This window comes from Sciurus vulgaris, assembly GCF_902686455.1.
Source record: "Sciurus vulgaris genome assembly, chromosome: 12".
NCBI lineage: Eukaryota > Metazoa > Chordata > Mammalia > Rodentia > Sciuridae > Sciurus > Sciurus vulgaris.
This window is the reverse complement of record NC_136473.1, coordinates 87044710-87066333: the sequence shown is the minus strand read 5'-3', so window position 1 is coordinate 87066333 and position 21624 is coordinate 87044710. Positions and strand designations below refer to the sequence as shown.

At 35.7% G+C, this 21624-nt stretch overlaps 1 protein-coding gene across 7 annotated transcripts in view; it reads right to left on the bottom strand.

Moving 5' to 3' along the window:
• KCNT2 (potassium sodium-activated channel subfamily T member 2) overlaps window positions 1-21624 on the bottom strand; it is a 371051-nt gene that overhangs the window by 52803 nt on the left and 296624 nt on the right. For all 7 annotated transcript variants that reach the window (XM_079107991.1, XM_079107989.1, XM_079107987.1 and 4 more), the window contains one exon: window positions 15079-15190. In XM_079107991.1, coding sequence (XP_078964117.1) covers window positions 15079-15190 — 112 coding nt within the window. The remainder of the gene's footprint in view (window positions 1-15078; window positions 15191-21624) is intronic.

Genomic DNA, 21624 nt, shown 5'->3' with positions numbered 1-21624 from the left:
AGAAAGCCTCCCATTCTCCCAAGCTAAAAATGGGTAGGAAGAAGTATCAGTCTCAGATGAACTGGGGCAACTGTTGTGGCTTGTTCTGATGATGGTATGAAAATGTCTGATCTCCAAGAGTTCCCCAGAACAGAAAAATGAAATGCAGGATCCACAGCAGCCAGGCTCTGGAAAAGGAGGAGTTATTGGCAGCACATCTGTATTGTCTCTCTACTTGAGAAGACTGTCCAGGTTGTAAGAGTATCTTCACTTAAGATTCAGGGAGAAGATAAGGGGAAGAACTGGTAAGTAAGTATGTCCATTACATCACAATCCATAATATATTAACCAAAGCATAGAGTGCTTAATGTGAACACACCTTGCAGACTGATTGGAGGCAACTGGAATTAGCTGTTCTTATTGTGAATGTAGGGGCAAATCTAACTCATAAAGAGCGACAGGCATCCTAGGGAAAACAAAGTCATGGTGTCTTAAAGCCAAATTAAGTGAGTGGCCAGAATAAAGTGCCTGGCACCTGGGAGTTTGTCCAACATTTTCCACTAGGCAGGCCAGATAGGAAACAGCAAAATAATGGGGATTGCTCTTAGTTCTCAGGGTCTTCCTTTCTGGGGCCTATGATGGTGACCTTTGTTAACTGGAATAAAATTCTCTAAACCAAGATTCGTCTTCCCTCTTCCTTATTTTATTTCTCTAGCTAACTAAGCATAGAATTCATGGCAAAGTACATTTTTATGGTATTGCATTTTTATCTGATTCCTTTTATTTGGTCAATTTTCTATTCTTTGATGTCAGATTTAGCTGCAGTGAAAGTAAACAACATGAATCTGTTCATATCCAGGGCAAGAGAGTAGTGGTGATTGGTAAGTGGCAGAAAAGAGGCCCAGGAAAGTGCAGCCGTGGTAATTATGCATGTATGAAGTAGGGGTGGGGAGCGTGTAATGGCAGAGTCAGATGAAGCTACAGAAGAATGAGGACACAGCAAATTTTAACATGTAGAGGGCGAAATGGTATCAAACACTGACTGAAAATCAAATAGGATGAACACTGAGAAAGACCATGATTGAGGAATCAGAACATGATTCCAACCGCAGCTTTCTCTTTTCTTCCCCAGTGTGTAAACATCTAGTCTTTGGTTTTAAATATTTCATCTAGGACTTCTAAGCCCTTATGTTAACTTTTGCATCTTTCCCAAACTCCAATTATGTATCAAACTGAAGACCACTCTTTAAATTTAATCTCATGTTTTACTAGAATGAATTCCTCATTATGCTAAGTAATCTAAAAAGTAAATCAGGGTCAAAAAACACTCACTAGTCAACCAGAGCATCTCTGACCCCTTCTTGCCCCATAGCTCCATCAAATTCTCAAATTCACTCAATACCTCTTTCTTCTATTGGAGATTTGAAGACATAAGGGACCATGAAGTTCATGTTATGCAAAGTTCCCTTTCTTTAGTATTTACTTTGGCTATTGTGTTTTACAAGATGTTAGATATTTCTAGTATTGCTTCTAGTAAAATCATTTACTATAATTCCTTTAAAAACCATATTTCCTTTTCAATAGGCATTCAATTGAAGTTTCACTGTTATTTCCTTTCTTCATAGTCACTTATCTGAAATATCTAAAAAAATCTGATATATTTATATCATGACTTAAACATCCCAGACCCTTCGATATGCTTGGTCTAATCTATCTTTTCCATTGGGTTTGCTATTATGAACATATGTCTTTCTTGGAAGAAGTAATTTGTTTCTGGCAGAGATTTTGTTTCCTCTATTCTGTGTCCATCCAATACCATATGGAATGAGATGATAAAATTATTGGGTTTAACAGAACAGTGTGGGAGGTGAAAAATACCAAGAATTTTGTTGGCACAAATAGTGGCTTCTGTCCCCTACTTTCTCAGTTATAATCCTTTTGCATTCCTTCATTGTTCCCTCTGGACTCAATCACATGTAACCCCCAAATCTAGTGCCTTTTTCTCAGCATTCATTCTACCTGACATTTCTTACAGTATTTGACAAAACATATTTTAATTGTAGAGATCTTTCTTTTGACATCACTTCATCTCAGCCTCTAACCTACACTTGGAATCCTCATTCCTTTTCTCTGATTTGTCTTTTTCCCAGACTCTCCTTTATGAACTCCAAAATATAGCTTTAGCTAAAAATCTCTTTCCTTGTACTTTCTTTTTTTAACACTATGTTTCCTTATGATTTAAATGTATACAATGTGAATGTGAATAATTTTTTTTTTTTTTTTTTTTTTTTTTAGTATAGGGGATTGAACCCAGAGGTGCTTAACCATTGAGACACATCCCCAGCCCTTTCTAAATATATTTTTAATTTTGATACAGGGTTTAGTTGCTGAGGCTAGCTTTGAACTCACAATCCTCCTGCCACAGCCTTCCAAGCCACTGGGATTATAGGAGTGCACCACCAAAACTGGCAAAGTGCATAAGTTTTACGTTTCTATGTATATATGTATATGTGTGCATATGTATATATGTCTATTTCCCATCCCTTTTGTTTCATTGATTACCTCCTTTTCAATAAATATTCCAACTTTTATGTACTTTAAAATATATCTTCTACTTCACCAAAGTCAGTTCTTGGTCAGAATTCTCTAATCAACATAATTACCTTGCAGTCCCAGACCAGGTCTTCATTATTGGAATAATTTTCCCTTCCCACCAGAGAGTCCTTTACTGATAAATATAGAAATGCCATATCAATTTGATGAAAGCTCAAATCTGATGATGTCAGGTCCCCTGTGACCTAACTTAAACCTGCTGGAGCTTCCCATTCACTATAAAAGAAATTCCAAAACTCAGCACTCCGGTTCAGCTCCCACAGTATGTTCCAGGATGACTTCTCAGTTCTTCCCCATATAGACTACTGATGAGTCAGAGTGCTTGTCGGGTTAAATCCTGAAAACTTCTGCCTCCTATTTAGTTTCCAACTTACTGAATAATACTAACTTCACAGAGTCCACGGTTTTCATACCCACAAGTTCTCCTCATCCTCTATAATATGTGATGCTTTTTGCCCTCTGGAAAGTCTTTCATACCAACCCAATGGTACTGTTCTGATTGTGTGAATCATTCTGCATTTATGATTTCATACCTTTTAATTCTTAACTTCCTTTACAGAAGCAAAAAATCCAAAACTTTATAGCACCATTTTAAAGGCCTGTTGTATATAAGGTTTTGAGAAAAAGATCTCAAGCAACTGATTCCATCCTGATGAGAATACATTACATAACTGCTTTCTTTTATTTTGGAACTGGACAATGAAGACAATGGAGATGACAAAAACCTAGTATTAACTATCCATAGCTAAGTCTCAAAACAGAAACAACATATGGAAGTGATTAGTCAATTACTCATTGGAAGTGATTGGTCCAAATCTGAATTACAGTAATTTCATTAGTTCTACCTGTATTTATTGAAGCTTACCAAGTTTACAACATTTCCCATGAAAATCTAAGTTTCTGACTTACTCTAAATTTGGAAAACAATAGGTCATACAGCAGTTGGCCAGAGTTGAAAGCATCTGCTTCCTTTGAAATTCTTACACATGATTACTCACTTTTCTAATTACAACAGCCTTCCTGACTAAAAATTTCCTTTTGGTTCTGTACTTTAGAAAGTAAAATAGTACTGGTTAAGGAGTCTACAGTTCCTATATTACTTAAATGTAACTTGGGCAAATATCAACAATATAAGAAAGCAACCTAATAAATAAACTAAATATACATAGAAAAGTGCATGTTAAGGGGCTGGAGTTGTAGCTCAGTGGTAGAGCACTTGCCTGGCATGTGTGAGGCACTGGGTTCGATCCTCAATACCACATGAAAATAAATAAAGTAATGGCATTGTGTTCATATACAACTAAAAAAAATATTTTTAAAAACGTGCATGTTACGGTAAAGAAAAACTATAATCTTTCTAATTCCCTGTGGAATATTCCTTGGATTAGGAGAAACTTCAAAGTAGTGGGGTCTGGGGATGTGGCTCAATGGTAGAGCACTTAGTAGTGTACAGGAGGCCCTGGGTTCAATCCCAGTACTGCCTGGCCCACCCTACTCACCCCACCCCCTTAAAAAAAGAAAAAAGAAAATTCTAAGCAATACAACCAAGAAACACTTGCCAATTAACTAGTGTGCCTTAGACCCTGACCTAGGTTCCTAGAATGTGGTGATAATTAACAAAATGTTCCAGGTCTGCAGGAATTTATGGTTTTACTTAGAAGACAGACTGCAAATCAAACATTTCAAGGCCATGTGATGGGACCGTGTATTATGGTGGTCGAAGAAGGATGAGGATGGTGTCATGGGTGAAATGACCACAGAGTCTAAACTTGGAGAAGTAGGTTTGCCAAGGGGAAGGAAGTGATGCACCGTTCCATGTGCAACATATTACTTTTGCTCTTTCATACAATGAAAGATCTAAACTACTTGCACCTTTATAAATAGAATTTAGAGAAATAGTGAACAATACTCTGCCTTATATTTTTATAAAACTAAAAGTAACTATATGCATTTATTTAAAAATACACATAAGGATAAGTTCTGTTTCTTTAGTGTTTTTCAAAAGAAACTGTAATTACAAAAATAGCATTAGCAGACTAAATCAACAATTATACCCATAATGAGGGGAGATGTGCAACCAAAACAACTTGTAGGATGCAGGTACCTCATTGAAAAAGAGACAACATTCTCCCCAGATCTCGTCAGAAACAGTTGGTGATACCCACTGGGGGAAATTTTGGAAGAGAAAAGTAACATTGACACAAGAATTAAAAGGGAGGGTCTGCTCTTTTAAATTAGACTGTAAGTATGTAAGTTTGGTTTTGAGTAAGAATGAAGAAAACAGTTCTCCTGATTTTGATTAAGTTATAAGAAACCAACACTCAAGAAATTAGCTTTAAGTAGAAAGGGATTAGTATTAAAGGTAACATTTAAATATCTGAGCCCTTAGAAGACAAAGAAAGGGTGCCTGAATTTTTTGTGAAAATTTTATAAAATGGAGGACTGTCATTGTAAATTGCATCATGATTTTGAAATATTAACAAGAATAAAGGTGAATGATTCATGATGAGTCTAAGAGTTTATTTTGTTTTGATACTATCCTGAAAAGGCTGTTCCATGTTATTTTTCCAAAAGGGAGGGGTACCTGCTTAAATAAGTTATAATCACATGAGCACATGATTAACTTTCATGATAAGTATCTTGTACGATCTAAACAACAGACCAAAATCATTTTCAAAGTACAGACTGATATAAAAATATATCATTGTCTATAAGATTCATTAAAAATAAGCTGTCATTAAGCTTAATCTTATTTTTATATCTTAGTACTGCTTGAAGTCCAAGAGTAAAATTTAAGAAAATTATAGAAGTTAATAAAATTTAATTGTTATAGGAATTATAAACTATGGGAAAAGTCAAAGAGACCAAATATTTTGAAAAAAAAAAAAAGAAGGAGCAGGAGATTTTCCTGTCAATATTCAATTAATTACAACTAACTGGATTATGAAAGTTGAATATATTATTATAAAAATGAAAACATATGAGAACTATAATGCTAGGTTCCTATTATTTTACTTGAAAGAATTTGGAAGGTGAATTTTAGCCACAAAATTAAAAAAAAAAAAAAGCTTTACAATTTGTGGAGCAATTTATGCAGTGAAAATAGTATACTATCTAGAACATTTTTTGAGTCTACATCTATTTAGTTCAAGCTAAATATAATTAAGCATAAGAAACTTTCAGGGAACTCTTCTGCAGTTCATGATGTGAAGAAATATATTTAGGATTTACTCACTTAAAAATAAAATGTTCATTTTTCCAATGTAATTGATCTGGTATTGTGTTGACTTCAAAGTTTTGAAAAGTCCTTTTTTTCCACCCTCAATCTGGGATGTTAAGTGATACTATTTTACTTTGGTATTCCTTAATTTGGAGGGATGATTAATTGCAATGTCTACTCTTTGACACTGGATTCAAACACTAAATGTAGCCAGGTATGTTAGCCCAGCAGCTCAGGAAGCTGAGGCAGGAGGATCAGAAGTTCAAAGTTGCCTAGGCAAGCTAGCGAGGTCATAAGTGACTTTGCAACACGGACTCAAAATGAAAAATAAAAAAGGGCTGGGGACAAGGTTCAGTGGTTAAGTGCCCCTAGGTTCAAACCCTGGTACCTGCCTGCAAAACAAACAAACAAACAAACACACACACAAAAGAAAAACCCCACAGAAACAACAACAACAAAAAAACTCTAAATTTGCTTTGCCAACTAGTAGACAGAATCTAACAGTTAAGGAAAAATCTATTAATGTACAAAGTGATACATATGGCAGTTCGTGTGGGACTGTTCAAGGGGAAGTGGTTCTTTTTTGTAGTCAGTGTATATGGACTTCCTAGGTTGTGCCTGGCACAATGTAAAGGTTCTGTACCTGTTGTGTGAACTCATAATACTATGCACAGGGTTGTTAGACAAATTTGCATATTAAGAATTGCTATCCCCAATGGCTTGGGAGGTTGAGGCAGGAGGATCAAGAGTTCAAAGCCAGCCTAAGCAAAAGCAAGGTATTAAGCAGCTCAGTGAGACCCTGTCACTAAATAAAATACAAAATAGGGCTGGAGATGTGACTGAGTGGTCAAGTGCCCCTGAGTTCAATCCCTGGTAACCCCTAAAATACAAAGAATTGTTATCTACATAAATTGTGTTTATGTGTTGTGAAACATATTCTTTAAGGGTAGATCAGGCAATGTTCTTTCACACTTAGGAATAGAAACTAATTAGTGTCTTTCTCAAATTCTTTTTGGACTAACAGAGGAAGGGATAAAACAAGATTCTTAAAAACAGTATAAGAATCCTAATGAATCAAACCCAGTGTAGGCTGGTAGTACCAAACTGCAATGCAGTTATTTTAGTACTTTCATTACGAATAAAAGGTAGCTCAACTTGTCTGGACAGAAAAAGAAAGTAAGATAATGAGTTTTTGTTTGTTTTCATATATCTATGTCAACATCAAATTACAAATTCTTTGTGTTTTATTCAATTTTGTAACTCCTAGTATTTAGCAAGGCATTTGGCTCATAGTTAAGTACTCGGTAAATATTTACTCATTTGAATTTAAACAGAATATGTAAAATTTTGCCTTCTAGTTTTTACATAATGAACATGTTGAAAAAATTACTTTAATAGTCTTACCTCTTTTCTCCCAGAAGTTATCTCTAATTACTGATAGAATTTTGTTGTTGTTGTTATACCAGTGACAACAAATTTGTACATGACTTATAGACATGATCACTCTCATTCCAATACCAATTCTCTGATAGCATCTGAGGGTCCTTCAATGCAATTCAGTTCCCACACATGTCCTGGGATTGGCACAGGCCCCTCAGGTTAAGGGCTCAGTCTCATATGACTGTCTCCACTTTGAACATCAGTTATAGTCCCAGGTATTTCCAAGCCAGTTAACTCACTTCTGCCACTCCAGCTACAAATTTGGGGATTCCCATAACCCCTGAGATTGGCTAGTTCTCCAAAACATCTCGAAGAATGCATGAAAGCACCATACTTTAACGATTGTCATTTTAGTATAAAGGCTATGAAGAAATAGCAAAGAAAAATGTTCATAGGGAAATTCTGAAGGGTCCCCAGAGCACAGAAGCTTCTGAATATTAATATGTTTACCAACCAGGAAGCTCGGTGAGCCTCATTTTTGGAGATTTTATATAAGTATGATTAATTAAAATATCAGTCAAAAAATTAAACTCTTTGTTCCCTGGAGGTGGGGAGCAGGGTAGCTGGGCTGCAGAGTTAGAGCCTTCTAATACTGTGGTTTATTTTTTCTGGTAACCAGCCCCTATCCTGAAGCCATGTAGGAGTGCAACCATGAGCCACCTTGTTGACATAAATGTCCTCTCACATTTCCATTAGTTTGCTTTTTACATCGATGTATAATTATCATGATTGTAAAATGTAACTACGTTCATCACTGGGGAACGGTGACAGTTCAAAGGAATTTTAAAGGAAGCATTCTTGAAGCAAATTATGCACACACAAAAGCAGGAGTAAAAGGCTTTTTTGGTGAAACATATCAAAAGAAAAGTCTTTCAAGGAAACTGCAATGAAATTTTTTTCTCCTCATTTCTTTATTTCCCCTCACCTACTCCATCTCTGCTTAGATCTTATTCTGTGCTTCTGATGCTTGTTGTGCCTACTTTGCTGGGAGAAATGTCCCAGGCCTTCAAACATGGAAGCATCGTTGAGAAAACAGTGGTGGTGATGGGAATATTTTGGAGAGGATAATGTAAAAAATCAGCACAAAAAATAGGCAATGATGAAATAAAAGGAAAATGCAAATTAAACTATGATGTTCAGGATATGTGTTGATAGAGTGCTCATATTTAAGAAAACAATTCTGGGGGTGGGGGGAAGGGAAAAAATAACAGAATGAATCAAACAACATTACTCTATGTAAATTTATGATTACACAAATGGTATGCCTTTATGCCATGTACAATCAGAGAAACAACATGTATCCCATTTGTTTACAATAAAAAAAAAATTAAAGAAAATAAAAAAATAAAAAAATAAAAGAAAAAAGAAAACAATTCTGATGTCTTATATGTAACAGAGAATGCTGACTGTCTCATTTATCCATTTCCCAAAGGCAAATAAGGCAAATAAGCACTACGTTTCTTATATGCTCTGAAGTTAGGTATGGCTGTGTGTTTGAGTTAGCCAACTGTATAAGATGTTAAGTGTGATATTCAAAGTCCTGGCCTACGAAAACTTCCATCCATGTAGTATTAGTGTTTGTATACTGTTATTTGCTGCAGAGATTAAGAGCCTTTAAGATATATATATAAAATAAAAACAAAGTCTCATTCAAATCCATTGTCTCAATAACCTAGAAGTATCTTCCTGATGATGAGAGAAATGTAAGGAACATTATGTGCATGTCTGTCCATAAAACTGCATAGAAGGCAAGGTAAGTTTATCAAGTTCAAGAATAATAAAAAGCCCCACAAATATGCTGGTTTGAAAAATCTTTAGACTTTTTTTCAATTTTCACAGTTAAGAGGCAGGTTATAAAAGTTTCAAAATCTTCAAGGAGGATATACTCCTAAATTGAAAAGAATAATAATGGCCTAGGAAGAAGCTCGAAGTGAGACACACATCTGTAAGAAAAAAGAGAAAAAGTAATTCCTCAAAATTAGCAACTATAAAAATAATCAAGGAATTTCTTCCTCAAGCAGGACACAGTGGAAATCTTCAAACTCATTGCTCGCATCATTGTTATGGACCAGGTATCCTTCTGGGTTTTCAGTTCTCTCCTTTTCTTAATGACCGACCACGATTGTGGTTATGAGATTTGAGACACGCTACCTCCAAATCTGTCACCTTGGTTTGAGAAAACGGCAGAAGCAGGAAAGTCTCTCTGACCCTTTCTTTCCCCTTCTCCCATAAAAGGTGTGTGTGTGTGGAATGGGGGAGTCCATGAAATGTATCTGAGCAGAGTGGGTCTCCTTCTTACCCAGAGGAAAGAAAAGTGCTCATATCTCAAGATAAAGAGATGCCAAGAAGAGGCTGAACAAACAGGTTTTGAGCTAACTTCTCCCCAGTTTGTTTTCACTGGATCACACCTCTTTTGTCCAATCATACTTCCATACAACTGTCCACTCTTCAACAAACCTAAGCATAAAACATGTGGATTGCTCTGCTTCTTCAGGTTTTCATTTCTGAAAAATTCTGAAAATATGTTAAATAAATGTGGTGTGTTTTTCTTGTCCTGGGGATTTCAGTCATGAACCTTGGGATGGGTGATGGTTTTTTTTTTTTTCTCCTTGAAAGTAGATACTTCTCAGCAAGTGGCCACTTTCAGAGAAGTCTTACAGAGTTTATTCTTGATACCAATGAAACTATGTTTTCATTAGAATGTTTAAGATCTAAAAAGAAAACAGGAAGCTTAATCCATATACAAGTAAAGCCAAGTGGGGCCAATACAGTCCAATATTGTACACTCATTCTTATTAATGATTAATTAATATTCTACTTCTTAAGTTTTGATGAGAATGATGCAGCAAAAAAGTATGGACATAGCCAAGTTGGTATGTATTCCTAATTTAAAACCTTGATTGTGTTTCTATAGTAAAGACCTTGCCTATGAAGATGCAGATGTAAACACTTCCAGATCAACTGAAGTGATATTCACAATTATGTTGGAAATAATATAATCCACATATTTCTCAGTCAATGGTAACCACAGAAAATATTAATGGGAATGTATTTCAACATTGGAAATAAAGGCAAGTTTCCTAATCTAAAAAGATCTATTGATATCTATAATACAAATACAGGAAGATAATTATACAGCAAATTAGTATTTTCATATCAGTGATCTTAGTGATAAAAAATACTGGCTGTAAATGGACAGTTAGCATATTGTTGAAAGCACATTGATTAATTTGTAAGGTCTGCAGTAACAAAGAACTACCAACTAACTGGCTCACATAACAGAAATTATATGGTCTTATGGCCCCAAAACCTACAAGTCTGAGATCTGATTGTTGGCAGGACTGGCTCCTTCTGAGGACTGTTAAGTGATCTGTTCTAGGTCCCCCTTCTTTGCTGATTTTTCCCTATTTCTCTTCACATTGCCTTTCTTTTACTCCTGTTGTTGCAACGTCCAAATTCAGTTTAGTTTATGTTGTTGCTTTTTATAATGATGTCCCTAATGGCCTCTTCAGAGGTTGATTTCCTAAAGGACTTACTTCTAAATAAGGTCACATATAAGGTATGGGGGGTCAGAACACCAACACACTTTGTGTGTTTGTGGGGAATGATACATAATTGAACCCAATAAAGTACACAAGTCTTTAAAAGTTTCTTTGTGAAAAAATCCTGATTTCAATGAATAAAGTGTCAATAAACGGATACAGATTTTTCCATGATTTTAAACATCAAAACCACAGTTTTCAATTATACTTCCTGCAGTCTCCCTATCCTTTTTTTTTTTGGTACCAGGAATTGAACTCAGGGGCACTCAACCACTGAGCCACATCGCCAGATCTATTTTGTATTTTATTTAGAGACAGGGTCTCACTGAGTTGCTTAGCACCTCCCCTCGCTTTTACTGAGGCTGGCTTTGAACTCTTTATCCTCCTGCCTAAGCCTGCGGAGCTACTGGGATTACAAGCATGCACCACTGTGCTTGGCAGTCTCCCTATTCCTAAATAATTTGTTCCAAGGAAAAACAATTCCTTCTTGGGGAAAATTCTAAAAGAGGTCAGGACAAATACAAATTAAAAAACAAAACAAAAGTTCCATGAAGCCCAAAGAGAAAGAAAAGACCTCACTCCTCCCTTTTGTTTTCCTTTAGGAAACTTGGAACTGCAAATTGTTTCTCTTTCTTTTTGAGATGAATGCCAATCTTTTCAAAACTCTAGCAAGTTTTGTAGTCTAGGAGTGCCTTTCGTGGAGTCTTTGGACCTATCTTTTTCACTGTTTGAAATGTGAATATCAAGGAAGCTGAGAACTTATATCTCTGTTTCTTTGGGAAGTTTAGCCTAGCTTCAAGTTTTACCTGAAATTGGCTAAGGCCTAGACACATTGGGACATATAATCCTTACACGATAAAGTGTTTTTAAATTGTCTTTCAGGAAACACCTCCATAGCTTACTCAAGGATGGTATGGAATCATGAAGTGTACACTAACACAAAAGAAGCCAGAGCCTCAGGTCAATGACCTTCTGACATTAAAAACTTAAAATCCCCCAAGCAGAATATAGCAACTTCCTTCAAAAAGAAACATGACCTATGAAGAGGCATGAGGACCATCTAACATACTTCTAAAGAACCCTAAATGACTCCCCTTCTTGCGATCCAATCATTTCTCCCCTCTCCTTCCTATAAATCACCCCACCACCAACAGATTGCAGAGGCAGATCTGAGCTTTCTGCTCCTGATCTTCCTGTAGGTCAACCTCACACTAAATCTGGTTGTTGTTGTTTTCCCCAAAAAATCAGTATTACAATAATAACTTCTATGTACATCAGGCAGAGTCCTTGCTCAGTTCCATACCTTGTTTGTTGCAAAGATAGAAAAGTTTATTTTTCCTTTGGATTAATATATATATATATATACACACACATATACATATGAAACCACATTCATTATATATATTATACATATAGTATGATATGATGCATGTGGTTATTATTAACAAGTGTGCAATTGATTCTACTTTTACATCTCTAGTGGATTGCCTGGGATACATAAAATGTCTGGTTTAAAAGCTTATCAAATAAAACTGTTTTCTACATTTGTGGAGAGGATTTCCAGGTTAACAACAGATTTCATTTATAATTAATGCTCCAATAAACATCAAAACCTCATTTTGTTCTTCTTTTTTCCTAATGCAATAAACACACAATTATGCAGGCATACATAAGCTCGCAAATATTGAAAATAGCTTCCACAATTATGACCTTGCTACATAAAGTAATCCTGCATAAAATTACATACAATGGAATCTTTATTAGAGACACTACCAATAAATACCTTTTATGCTTTTAATATCATTTGAATAGTAATTATATATCAAATGCTGGGTTTTTTTCTTTACAGATAAGAATCCCAAGGTTTTGAACCTGGAAATCAATCCATTCCTCAAAATTGACCAAACTGACTCCAGAGCCTGGTTTCTTCAGCATCTGGTGATTTCACCTCATTATTCACAAAGGAGGACATGCTATATCACATCAGCTCCAATTTCAGCTAGATTCCGAATTACTGGATTTGCTTGTGGGTGCAGAGATGATTTACCTGCTTTCCATTCTTCCACTCCTTCTATGTTGCTAAAATAGGTGTGGCATAATGAAGTTTTCTGTCTGAAGTATTAATTCCTGAGTTTTCCACAGTGCATTGACATGATAGCCACACAATCTTGAAAAAGTTATTTAATCTGTCTCACACTCAGATTCCATGTCAGGAATCAGGCACAACAACAATTTCCCTAAGCCTGAAAAATTTGAACGAGGTAAGGCTGGACTAACAGAGTGTATGTGATCAGCTTTGGAGATGAAAATCCATAGACAGGAATGCAGAAACATTCTTATACAAGTCTCCCAGAAATGACGATTGCATCTGAAATAACAGAGAAACTAAGCTCTGGGACCAAATTTCATGTCCAACTCCCTACTTCATTTCACTCATCCTTATCTTCCTTAATAATCAGATGGAATTTGTTCTCTTTCAAAAGGGTTCCCCTTGTACCCTCTAGCCTGTCTATTGTGTAATATGTCAAGAACTACATGTAGGCAAACTAATCAGTGATAAGGGTTGTGTGAGTAAATAATGATCTTTGTTCATGAGACCTACAGAACAGGAGAAAAATATTATGATTTGATGATCAGACCAGATGTGCATGATTTGGCCATAAACCTTCAACTGTGGGAAGACACCCACAATATCTGGTCACCCATCTATTTGAACCAACCCTAAATCACTTTCCTGGGACCATAATCTCCCAGTTTCCAGTTGGCTAGCTCATCATAATAAAGTTCTTTCTCTCCCAATACCTTACTTCTTGACTCTGGCTTCTATCATACAATACCTTACTTCTTGACTCTGGCTTCTATCATACAATACCTTACTTCTTGACTCTGGCTTCTATTATACAGGGAGCAGACTGAGTTTTTTGCATGGCAAAAATATGCAAAATAGAACTCTCAGGTGAAATAAAAACACTAATAAAAACATGAGTATCATTTTCTCTACCTCTTATATTGTCATAAGCAAAGACAACAACATATACTTATTTTTACATGTATAGAATTGAGTCTTTTTTTTTTAATTTAATTCTTTCAATATACTAGTGTTATGATTAAGGTATGAAGTGTTCCCCAAAAGCTCTTGTGCTAATGCAGGAATAGTTAGAGATCATACGATTAGATTGTGAGAATGGTAACTAACCAGTCCAACTTAGTTTGAATGGACCAAATGGGTGGTGGTGATTGTAGGCAGGGGGGGCATGGCTGGAGGAGGTAGGTCAGTGAGGGTGCACCCCAGAAGGGTCCATCTTCCTGCCTCCTTCCCTTCTCTATTCTGCCTTCTGGCCACCATGAGTAGAGCAGACCTACTCCACTATGCCCTTTCCCCAAGATGTCCTGCCTCACCTTAAGCCAGAACAATGGAGACGGCTGACCAAGGACTGAACCTCTGAAGCTGTCAGTCAAAATATACTTTTCCTCCTCTAAATTGCTATTGATAGGCATTTTGGTCACAGAGAGGAAGAGTAGACTTAACAACTAGTATCAAGTAGAAGCTGAGTACAAAAAACATCTACCCCATGCTGAATCTGAAGGCTGAGAATGGAAACCAAACTTTCTATCCACAAAACACGGCATAACACTTCCATTGTCTCCAATAGCATTATCTGCATCTCTTCCCAACCCTATTCAACTCCTTGCTTTGAAGTACCTTCATTAAATCAAATTTCCTCAATATATTTTGACCTTACTTTAGAAATAATCCTCTGAGGCATTCCCAAAGCACCCCTGAAGTGGAAGTACCTCTTACCTAAGGTAAGCAATGAACTTGGTTTTGTCTCAGGCTATGTTGGTGACAATTTAGAATCCAGCTTTTAAAAAAACTTATCGATCTTATAATATCTTAGGGATTTGGGGAACTTCAAATATAGATGTCATGACACAGCAAACAATTTGTAATGTTGTCAATATAACTGACATTTAAGTGAATATATACATTTCCATTGCACTTAATTCTTTTATAAATTTCTAATTTCAACTTATAATTGTTGATTACAGAAGAGCACATTTTCACCATATTTACTTGTAAAAATAAATGGTTCAAATTCATCAATCACTGTTCATAAAAATTTGAGTTCCCAAGTAGGAATTCAAAACAGCAGTTTTGCCTTTCCTATCTCATGTTATTTTTTCTATACATAGATATTCCCACTTATTCTTTCAACTAAAATGATCATCTCCAAGTGTGTGTGTTTTTTTAATTTTTTTAAATTTTTTTAATGTAGGTCTTACCTTTTCTAGTTTTGAAAGAGCAAGAGAATAACAGTCTTTGGCTCTGAACTGCATGAATCTCATGTTTGCTGGGTGAGTAAGCTCTGTGATAATACTGAGACTAGAAAACAACCTACAGTTAAAAAAAAAAAAATTGCATTACACTAACAATCCAATATGGCATTTATCATTACAACATACTTATCAGTGAGTGATTCCTAGCTTTCAGCATAAACTATATCCAATTATAACAGCAAGCAGAGCCACGTAAAACATTCTGTACAATACAAGAAAAATAAGACACTGTTTTTCTAAGAATATTTTCAACAACAGTTTAGCACAATAAGAAAAATAAATTCAGTACTTTGGCTTTTAATAGACACTTTCTCTAATTATGAAACAGCATAGAAGAAAACTCATAAAACTGATTTATGAATTTGTAAGATTTCTTTATGGGTCATAATAAAACAGAAATGTGTGAATCGGAAAAATTTTCACATGGTGATCTTCTTGTCCATCATGTGGGCTCTTTGATACCCTGCGGTTTGCTATTATAAAATGTAATTCATAAACATCATGTTTTGCTACAATGAACTTCTGAGAAGAAATAATTTAGATAAAATTTCACTGTAGTGAACTGGAGCAAAAGCTATAACATTGATAAGGATGTTATAAAAGGCTTCTGAGAATTTTCATATGGCTAATGGCTTCACAGTAGCTTTCTTTCCATCCCCCAAATACATATACACATGTATACACACATGCACACAAATGTAAGATTTTCTCACCCAGAGGAAAAGAGAGGGCTACCACCACAATAAATGCCTTTCTATTTTTGCTGCTTTGATGAACTAATCCTTACCTGGTATATTTACAAGATTGGCAGTGTTCTTGGTTCAAATACTTGGGATTCTCCATAGCAGCTACTTCCTAGGATAATCAGCTTTCCTCCCCATAGAATATGTTTACACTAAGTCAAACTAAGTTCTGATCACTTAAAATTTTCATTACTAGGCCGAACCCTTCCCTTGAACACAGGGATTAGCACTAACTGAAAATACACAGGATACAAACAACCTGTTTGTAGCTCAAAACCAAGTCAGTCAGCTTCCAGTGCTCTCATCTTATAGCAGTTCTAGTCATGAATGTGCTCCCATGTCTGGCTGCTTCATTTGGCATCTTGTAAAGGATTGTGCTTCTTTTAAGATGGGAGCCCTGTTCCTGAGTCCTGGTGACACAGATGATTTTTGACCTCTCCTCAGATCTAATTCCCAATGCTACTTGATGATTTGCTAGGATCTCTCCCTCTTGCCAGGCAGAGGGCCTGCTACATGTCACTAGCCAAAAGTGCAGGTTCCCCAGCCTCCTGGGCCAAGCCTTCCCTGAATACCTGCCTCTCCATCTGTTTCCCTGGGCTCTGGTCATCTTTCCAGTTAGACAATAAAACATTCAAATGTTTCTGTCATGAAATTTCTATGCCTTCTTGGTTACCTAAATGGACAAACACTGGGACTTCATCTAATCAAGGACTTTGAGAGCTAAGATGCCATCAGGTGTTTTAGGAAATTCATTCTTAATCTTAATTTCAAGAACTAATATTATTATATTATATTATATTATATTATATTATATTATTATATTCCTTGGTCTGGATAAACTACAGTAAGGGTAACAAATTTATCAGCAAAACAACATCAACAGTTTCTTATGCAGATTTTTAACAATGAAAATATTATGATTTTATTTATGCAGATGATCACTGTTTTAAATAGTTCGAGGACCTTGATTTTAAGAATACTCAAAAGATTCTTTAAAGGAAGGGTGACAGAAACTCAAAGATATGGTTTGTGAAACATTTAGCACAGGGTCAAACAATAGGTACTGTTTCTCAGCTATGGATATTATTATTTTCTTAGCTTCTTCTCTTCATGTTACTATTTCTGCCTAAAATGCACCTGCTTCCCTGTTCGCTTTCCTACTCAATTTCTATATTTTGAAAACTGAGTCATTTTGAAAGTTCCTCTCAAATTCAAATGTTATGAACATTTAAAAAAAAATCTTTCAAAGTCAAAATGCCCCTCTCTACTTTAGATCCCCAGTATTTGGGGATGTACCACTTATTACATTGTGCCTTATCCTATGCTCTGGTGGATTTTATCCATGCCTGAGCTAAGTAGTGACATCTAAAGAGTCAAAGTTATCCTCTCGATGCCTAGTACTGCATTTTGTACGCCTTTAATTAATGAATCTTTGTTAAAATAAACAACCAATTTTTGTTTGTGTTTCTGGGATGTCTGTAGTGGGTAAAATGTTAAGGGTTAAAGTGCAAACTGTTAGTTTATGCAGAAACACTATTTTCTATATGTCATCTGACTGGCTTTTTAGCAGCTCCAATCTTTTCATATGAAATGTAAATTCTCTAAACTGAAGTTCTTATCTCTCAGAAACTTAAAAAATTAGGAGTGGTCTCATTAAAAAATGTATATATATATGTATTAATACAAACATAAGTATGTATAAATATCATAAATATATACACCTATGTGTGTATGTGTGTGTATATAATATATATATGATGTACATATTCATCAGTTGACTTTTGAGCCAGCAAATTCTCTCTGGTAAGCCTAGAAAATGCCACCAACTGCCAAGTTCATATCTTGAAATTTCAGAAGTATTTAAGATTTATTTTAAAATAACTGTTACCATAATATGGGTTGCACAGATAATTTTTAATAACCTGTAACAATAGAAACTAAAATGAATAAATAGTAATTATCCAAATGGATCAATAAGCACAAAGCCATATAATTTCATTTAGACAATAATTGCTAAATTCTATGCTATGTACTGTGAAAAGAAAATTTCACTGACCCAAATATTCTTCTTTCTATTTTTTCCATTTTATAGCTTTTGGAAAGGTAAAATGCCTACAAAATATTTATAGGTAAAACACAGGAAGCACTGTTTTAAGAACTGTTCATTTATTAACTCATGTAATCTTCACGACATCATGTGGGAACCTCTGTATTTCTGTTTCCATCCATACATACCCCCTCCTTCCCCTGGAGGTGTTGAGGGCACCTCCATCTTTTTGGTATTTTTAGGCTTGTGCTGGTTTGTGTCAGCGTATTAGGTGACCTCAGCCCTAAAGGCAAGCCTAGTGGTTGTCAGCATGGCCCGTGACCACAGTTCCTGAGGGTGGATTTAAGAAACCCACTATTGCTATATTTCAAAGTTGCATCCTCTTGCCAGACATTTTGATCCCTCTCTTTTTGGTTTCTTTGTACCTCAATATTTTTCAACTTGTGTCAGAAACCAAGAGGGTCATATTATCTTTTACAAATCACAGAGAACATTTCTATGATTAACCTATTATTCCTAGTTTACAGATGAGGAACTGAGGCACAGTGAGATGAATTCCACGTTCAAATTAGCATGTAGGTAGGTGGCCAGAGCTGCAACATAGCAGTATTTGGGTTCAAAAGCTCTCCCCCTTACTATTTTAATGAAGAGGTAGGTACACCTCTGGAAAGGAAATTCAGAGGATCCAAATAAAGTAACAAATTCTTAGGAATATCTAGTTGTATATGAGAGTTTCATACATTAAAAATCTTACCTAATTTAACAATATAAAGTCTACTTTCCTGTCTACTTTTAAATTGTAATTACTAGGTCATAACTTCATCATTATTATTTGTATTTTATGAGGGCAATTTTAAATATCTGATTTAACAAATAACTATTACCAGTTTACTATTAGAAAGCTCTGGTCTCTAGAAGATAAAAAATGTATAAAATAAAATTCTTGTTATTAAACATTCTATGAACAAATGGAGAAAACAGTAAAAATTCATGAATTATAGAGCTACATATGTATTTCTAGTGGTGATAAATTATGACTCACACAATGTTCCTCGTTTAAGGAGCACTGAGACACTAATGAATGGATAGCTTGTGAAGAACATCTAGGGCAGTAAAAAGATATAAGGCCAAAGAAGAAATTTATGAGGCAGATATCAAACTAATGACAAATTATTTCATCTATAAAATATTTTTTTTACTTTTCTAAGAAGTATGATTTTTATCTTCCATATATGCCATTATCCTAAATGTAAATAAACTTCCAATTATTTACAGTTTTTGTTTGTATTCTTTTCTATTATATTACATCAAATAAAAATATACTCATATATGTGGTTAGATATATTTGGAGTCTTAGTGAGTGAAAAATAAAACTGAGTGACCCAGTCATCACATTTGAATGACTTTTACAGTTGAAATTAGATAAAACAACACAATTTATGCAAAGTACCTGCCATTTCTGTTCTACATAAGTGAACCTACATCACTTATGTTATTTTAAACACAGAAACTGAATACTTGGCTAAGTCTGCCACCTAGTGAAAATTTAGAACCAAGAAATACATAATGAAGTACAGTATCACAGTGACCTTTATAAAGCATCGAATGTATTCAAATACAATATTCTATATTCACAAATTTCTTTGTCTAACATATTCAGATATGTAACTTTAAAATGCTAATACTGTAAATTCATTCATGTGCATTAATATTTGCTAAGTACATTTGGAATACAATATAGTTTAGAAATAAAATGATATAAAAAGCCTCTTTTCCCTAGATACTAAGATTATAATAAAGAAAAATTTTAATTAAAAAATAATATAGTTTGTGCTATTTAAACCTTTTCTATGATTATGTTTGGAGTCCCTGATGTTAAGTAAAACTGGAGATATAAAAAATATCTATGGTATAGTTCTCTGCCTGCATTAATTTAGCCAGTGAATGTTTTTGCCTTGCCTGGTTATGCTAACTAATACAAAGATGAAAAACATTTTGTTATGGTTTGGATCTTAAATGTTTCCCAAAAGTTCATGTGTTAAAGGTGTGGTCTAGAGCTGATGGTACTGTTGGTAGGTGTGGAAACTTTAGGAGGTGGAAGAAGTTAGGTCATTGGAAGAGTGCCCTTTAAAGGTATTTGGGAAACCCCAACTCCTTCCTCTTTTCCTTTTGCTTCTGAGGTGCCATGATGTGAGCAGCTCTGCTCTACCATGTGCTCTCCTCCATGATGTTCTTCCTGCACTAGCCCAGAAACAATGGAGCTAGCCAACCATGGACTGAAACTTCCAAAACTGTAAGGCAAAATAAACCTTTTCTCCTTTAGGTTGTTTGTCTCAGACATTTTGTTACAGTAATGGAAAGTTGAATAACATAGAAAAATAGTACCAAGAATTGGGGTCATTGCTGTGACTATCCCTGATGACATGGTTCAGCAGTTTTTGGAACTGTGGAACTGTTTTATAGGAGGAATTTGGAAATATTTGGAGAAGGAGGCTAGGAAGAGCCTAGAATACCCAAAGAAAAGATTAATGGTCAACTCTGATGGGCGTTCAGAAGACAAAAATGGTGCTATTGATTGTAGAAAGTCAAGATCAGATTCAGAAAGATTCAAATGGACAGGAGGACTCTATGGGAAGTGAACCAGCAGCTATTCATGCTACATTCTGGCAAAGACTATCAGCATTTTGTTCATGCCCTGGGATTTGTGTGAGACTGAGTTTAAAGGTGACTGACTACTTTAACTGGTTGGGGAAATTCTAAGGCACTGCAACATTCAATAACATGGGCATTGTTGGCTGCTTTTAACTAGATTTATGGTGAGAATCTGGAGCAAAAGACAAGAGTGGAAAGATTTGAAAACCTGCAGTTTTGTCAGAAAAGGAACACATTTAAAGTGTGTAAAGTGCAGAAGGAAAGGATGCATTTATTAAAGAGAATAGTACCACTAAAAAAGGTAAGAACATAACACAGGGACAATATAAAAGATGACGAGAGGCTCTGTAAGGGATTGGCAAGATAGCACCCGTTAGAGTTTCAAGAGTATAAAATTGTAAATTCATTTCAAAGGATTTCTTTTGAGAAGCCCCAGAGCACCCTGCCAGTGAGGGATGCCTAGGGAATTATTTCTCTGGGACTCATCTCCCTGTGTTCAGCCAAGGCTGCGGTACTCACGGATCCAGTAGTTTCACATACACCTCCCACTGGTAGCAGACCTTGGTTTGGTCCACATGATGCTGGTTTTGCAGGCATGCAGAATGCCAGAGTTGTAGGTCATTGAAGCTTCCACCAAGATTTCAGAGGGAAGCCTCAGAGGCCAGGCAGTGTGTGCCTGATTCCAAGTTTCTGCAGATAAACCTGACAGGATGGTGTGTGAAGCTGAGAGAATAAAGTCAAAGGGGCAGTACAGACCCCAGGAAGTTGGGCATAGCAGAAACATGGAATGCCTGCCAAGGGGAGCTGCAGACAGTGAGCACAGTCAGCCTAAGAGCAGACATGTGGGCTGAAACCAACAAAGCCATAGGTATGGGCTTTCCAGGTCCTTTGGAGAGCACATAATACTACATGTGTCCTCGATACTAGACATGGAACTATAGGATTTAATGATTGTCTGGTTAGTTTTTGGTCTTGCTTTGATTCCAGTCCTGCTTTCCTTACCCTATCCCTCCCTTTTAGAATGGAAATGCTTGCCCTGTGCCTATCCTG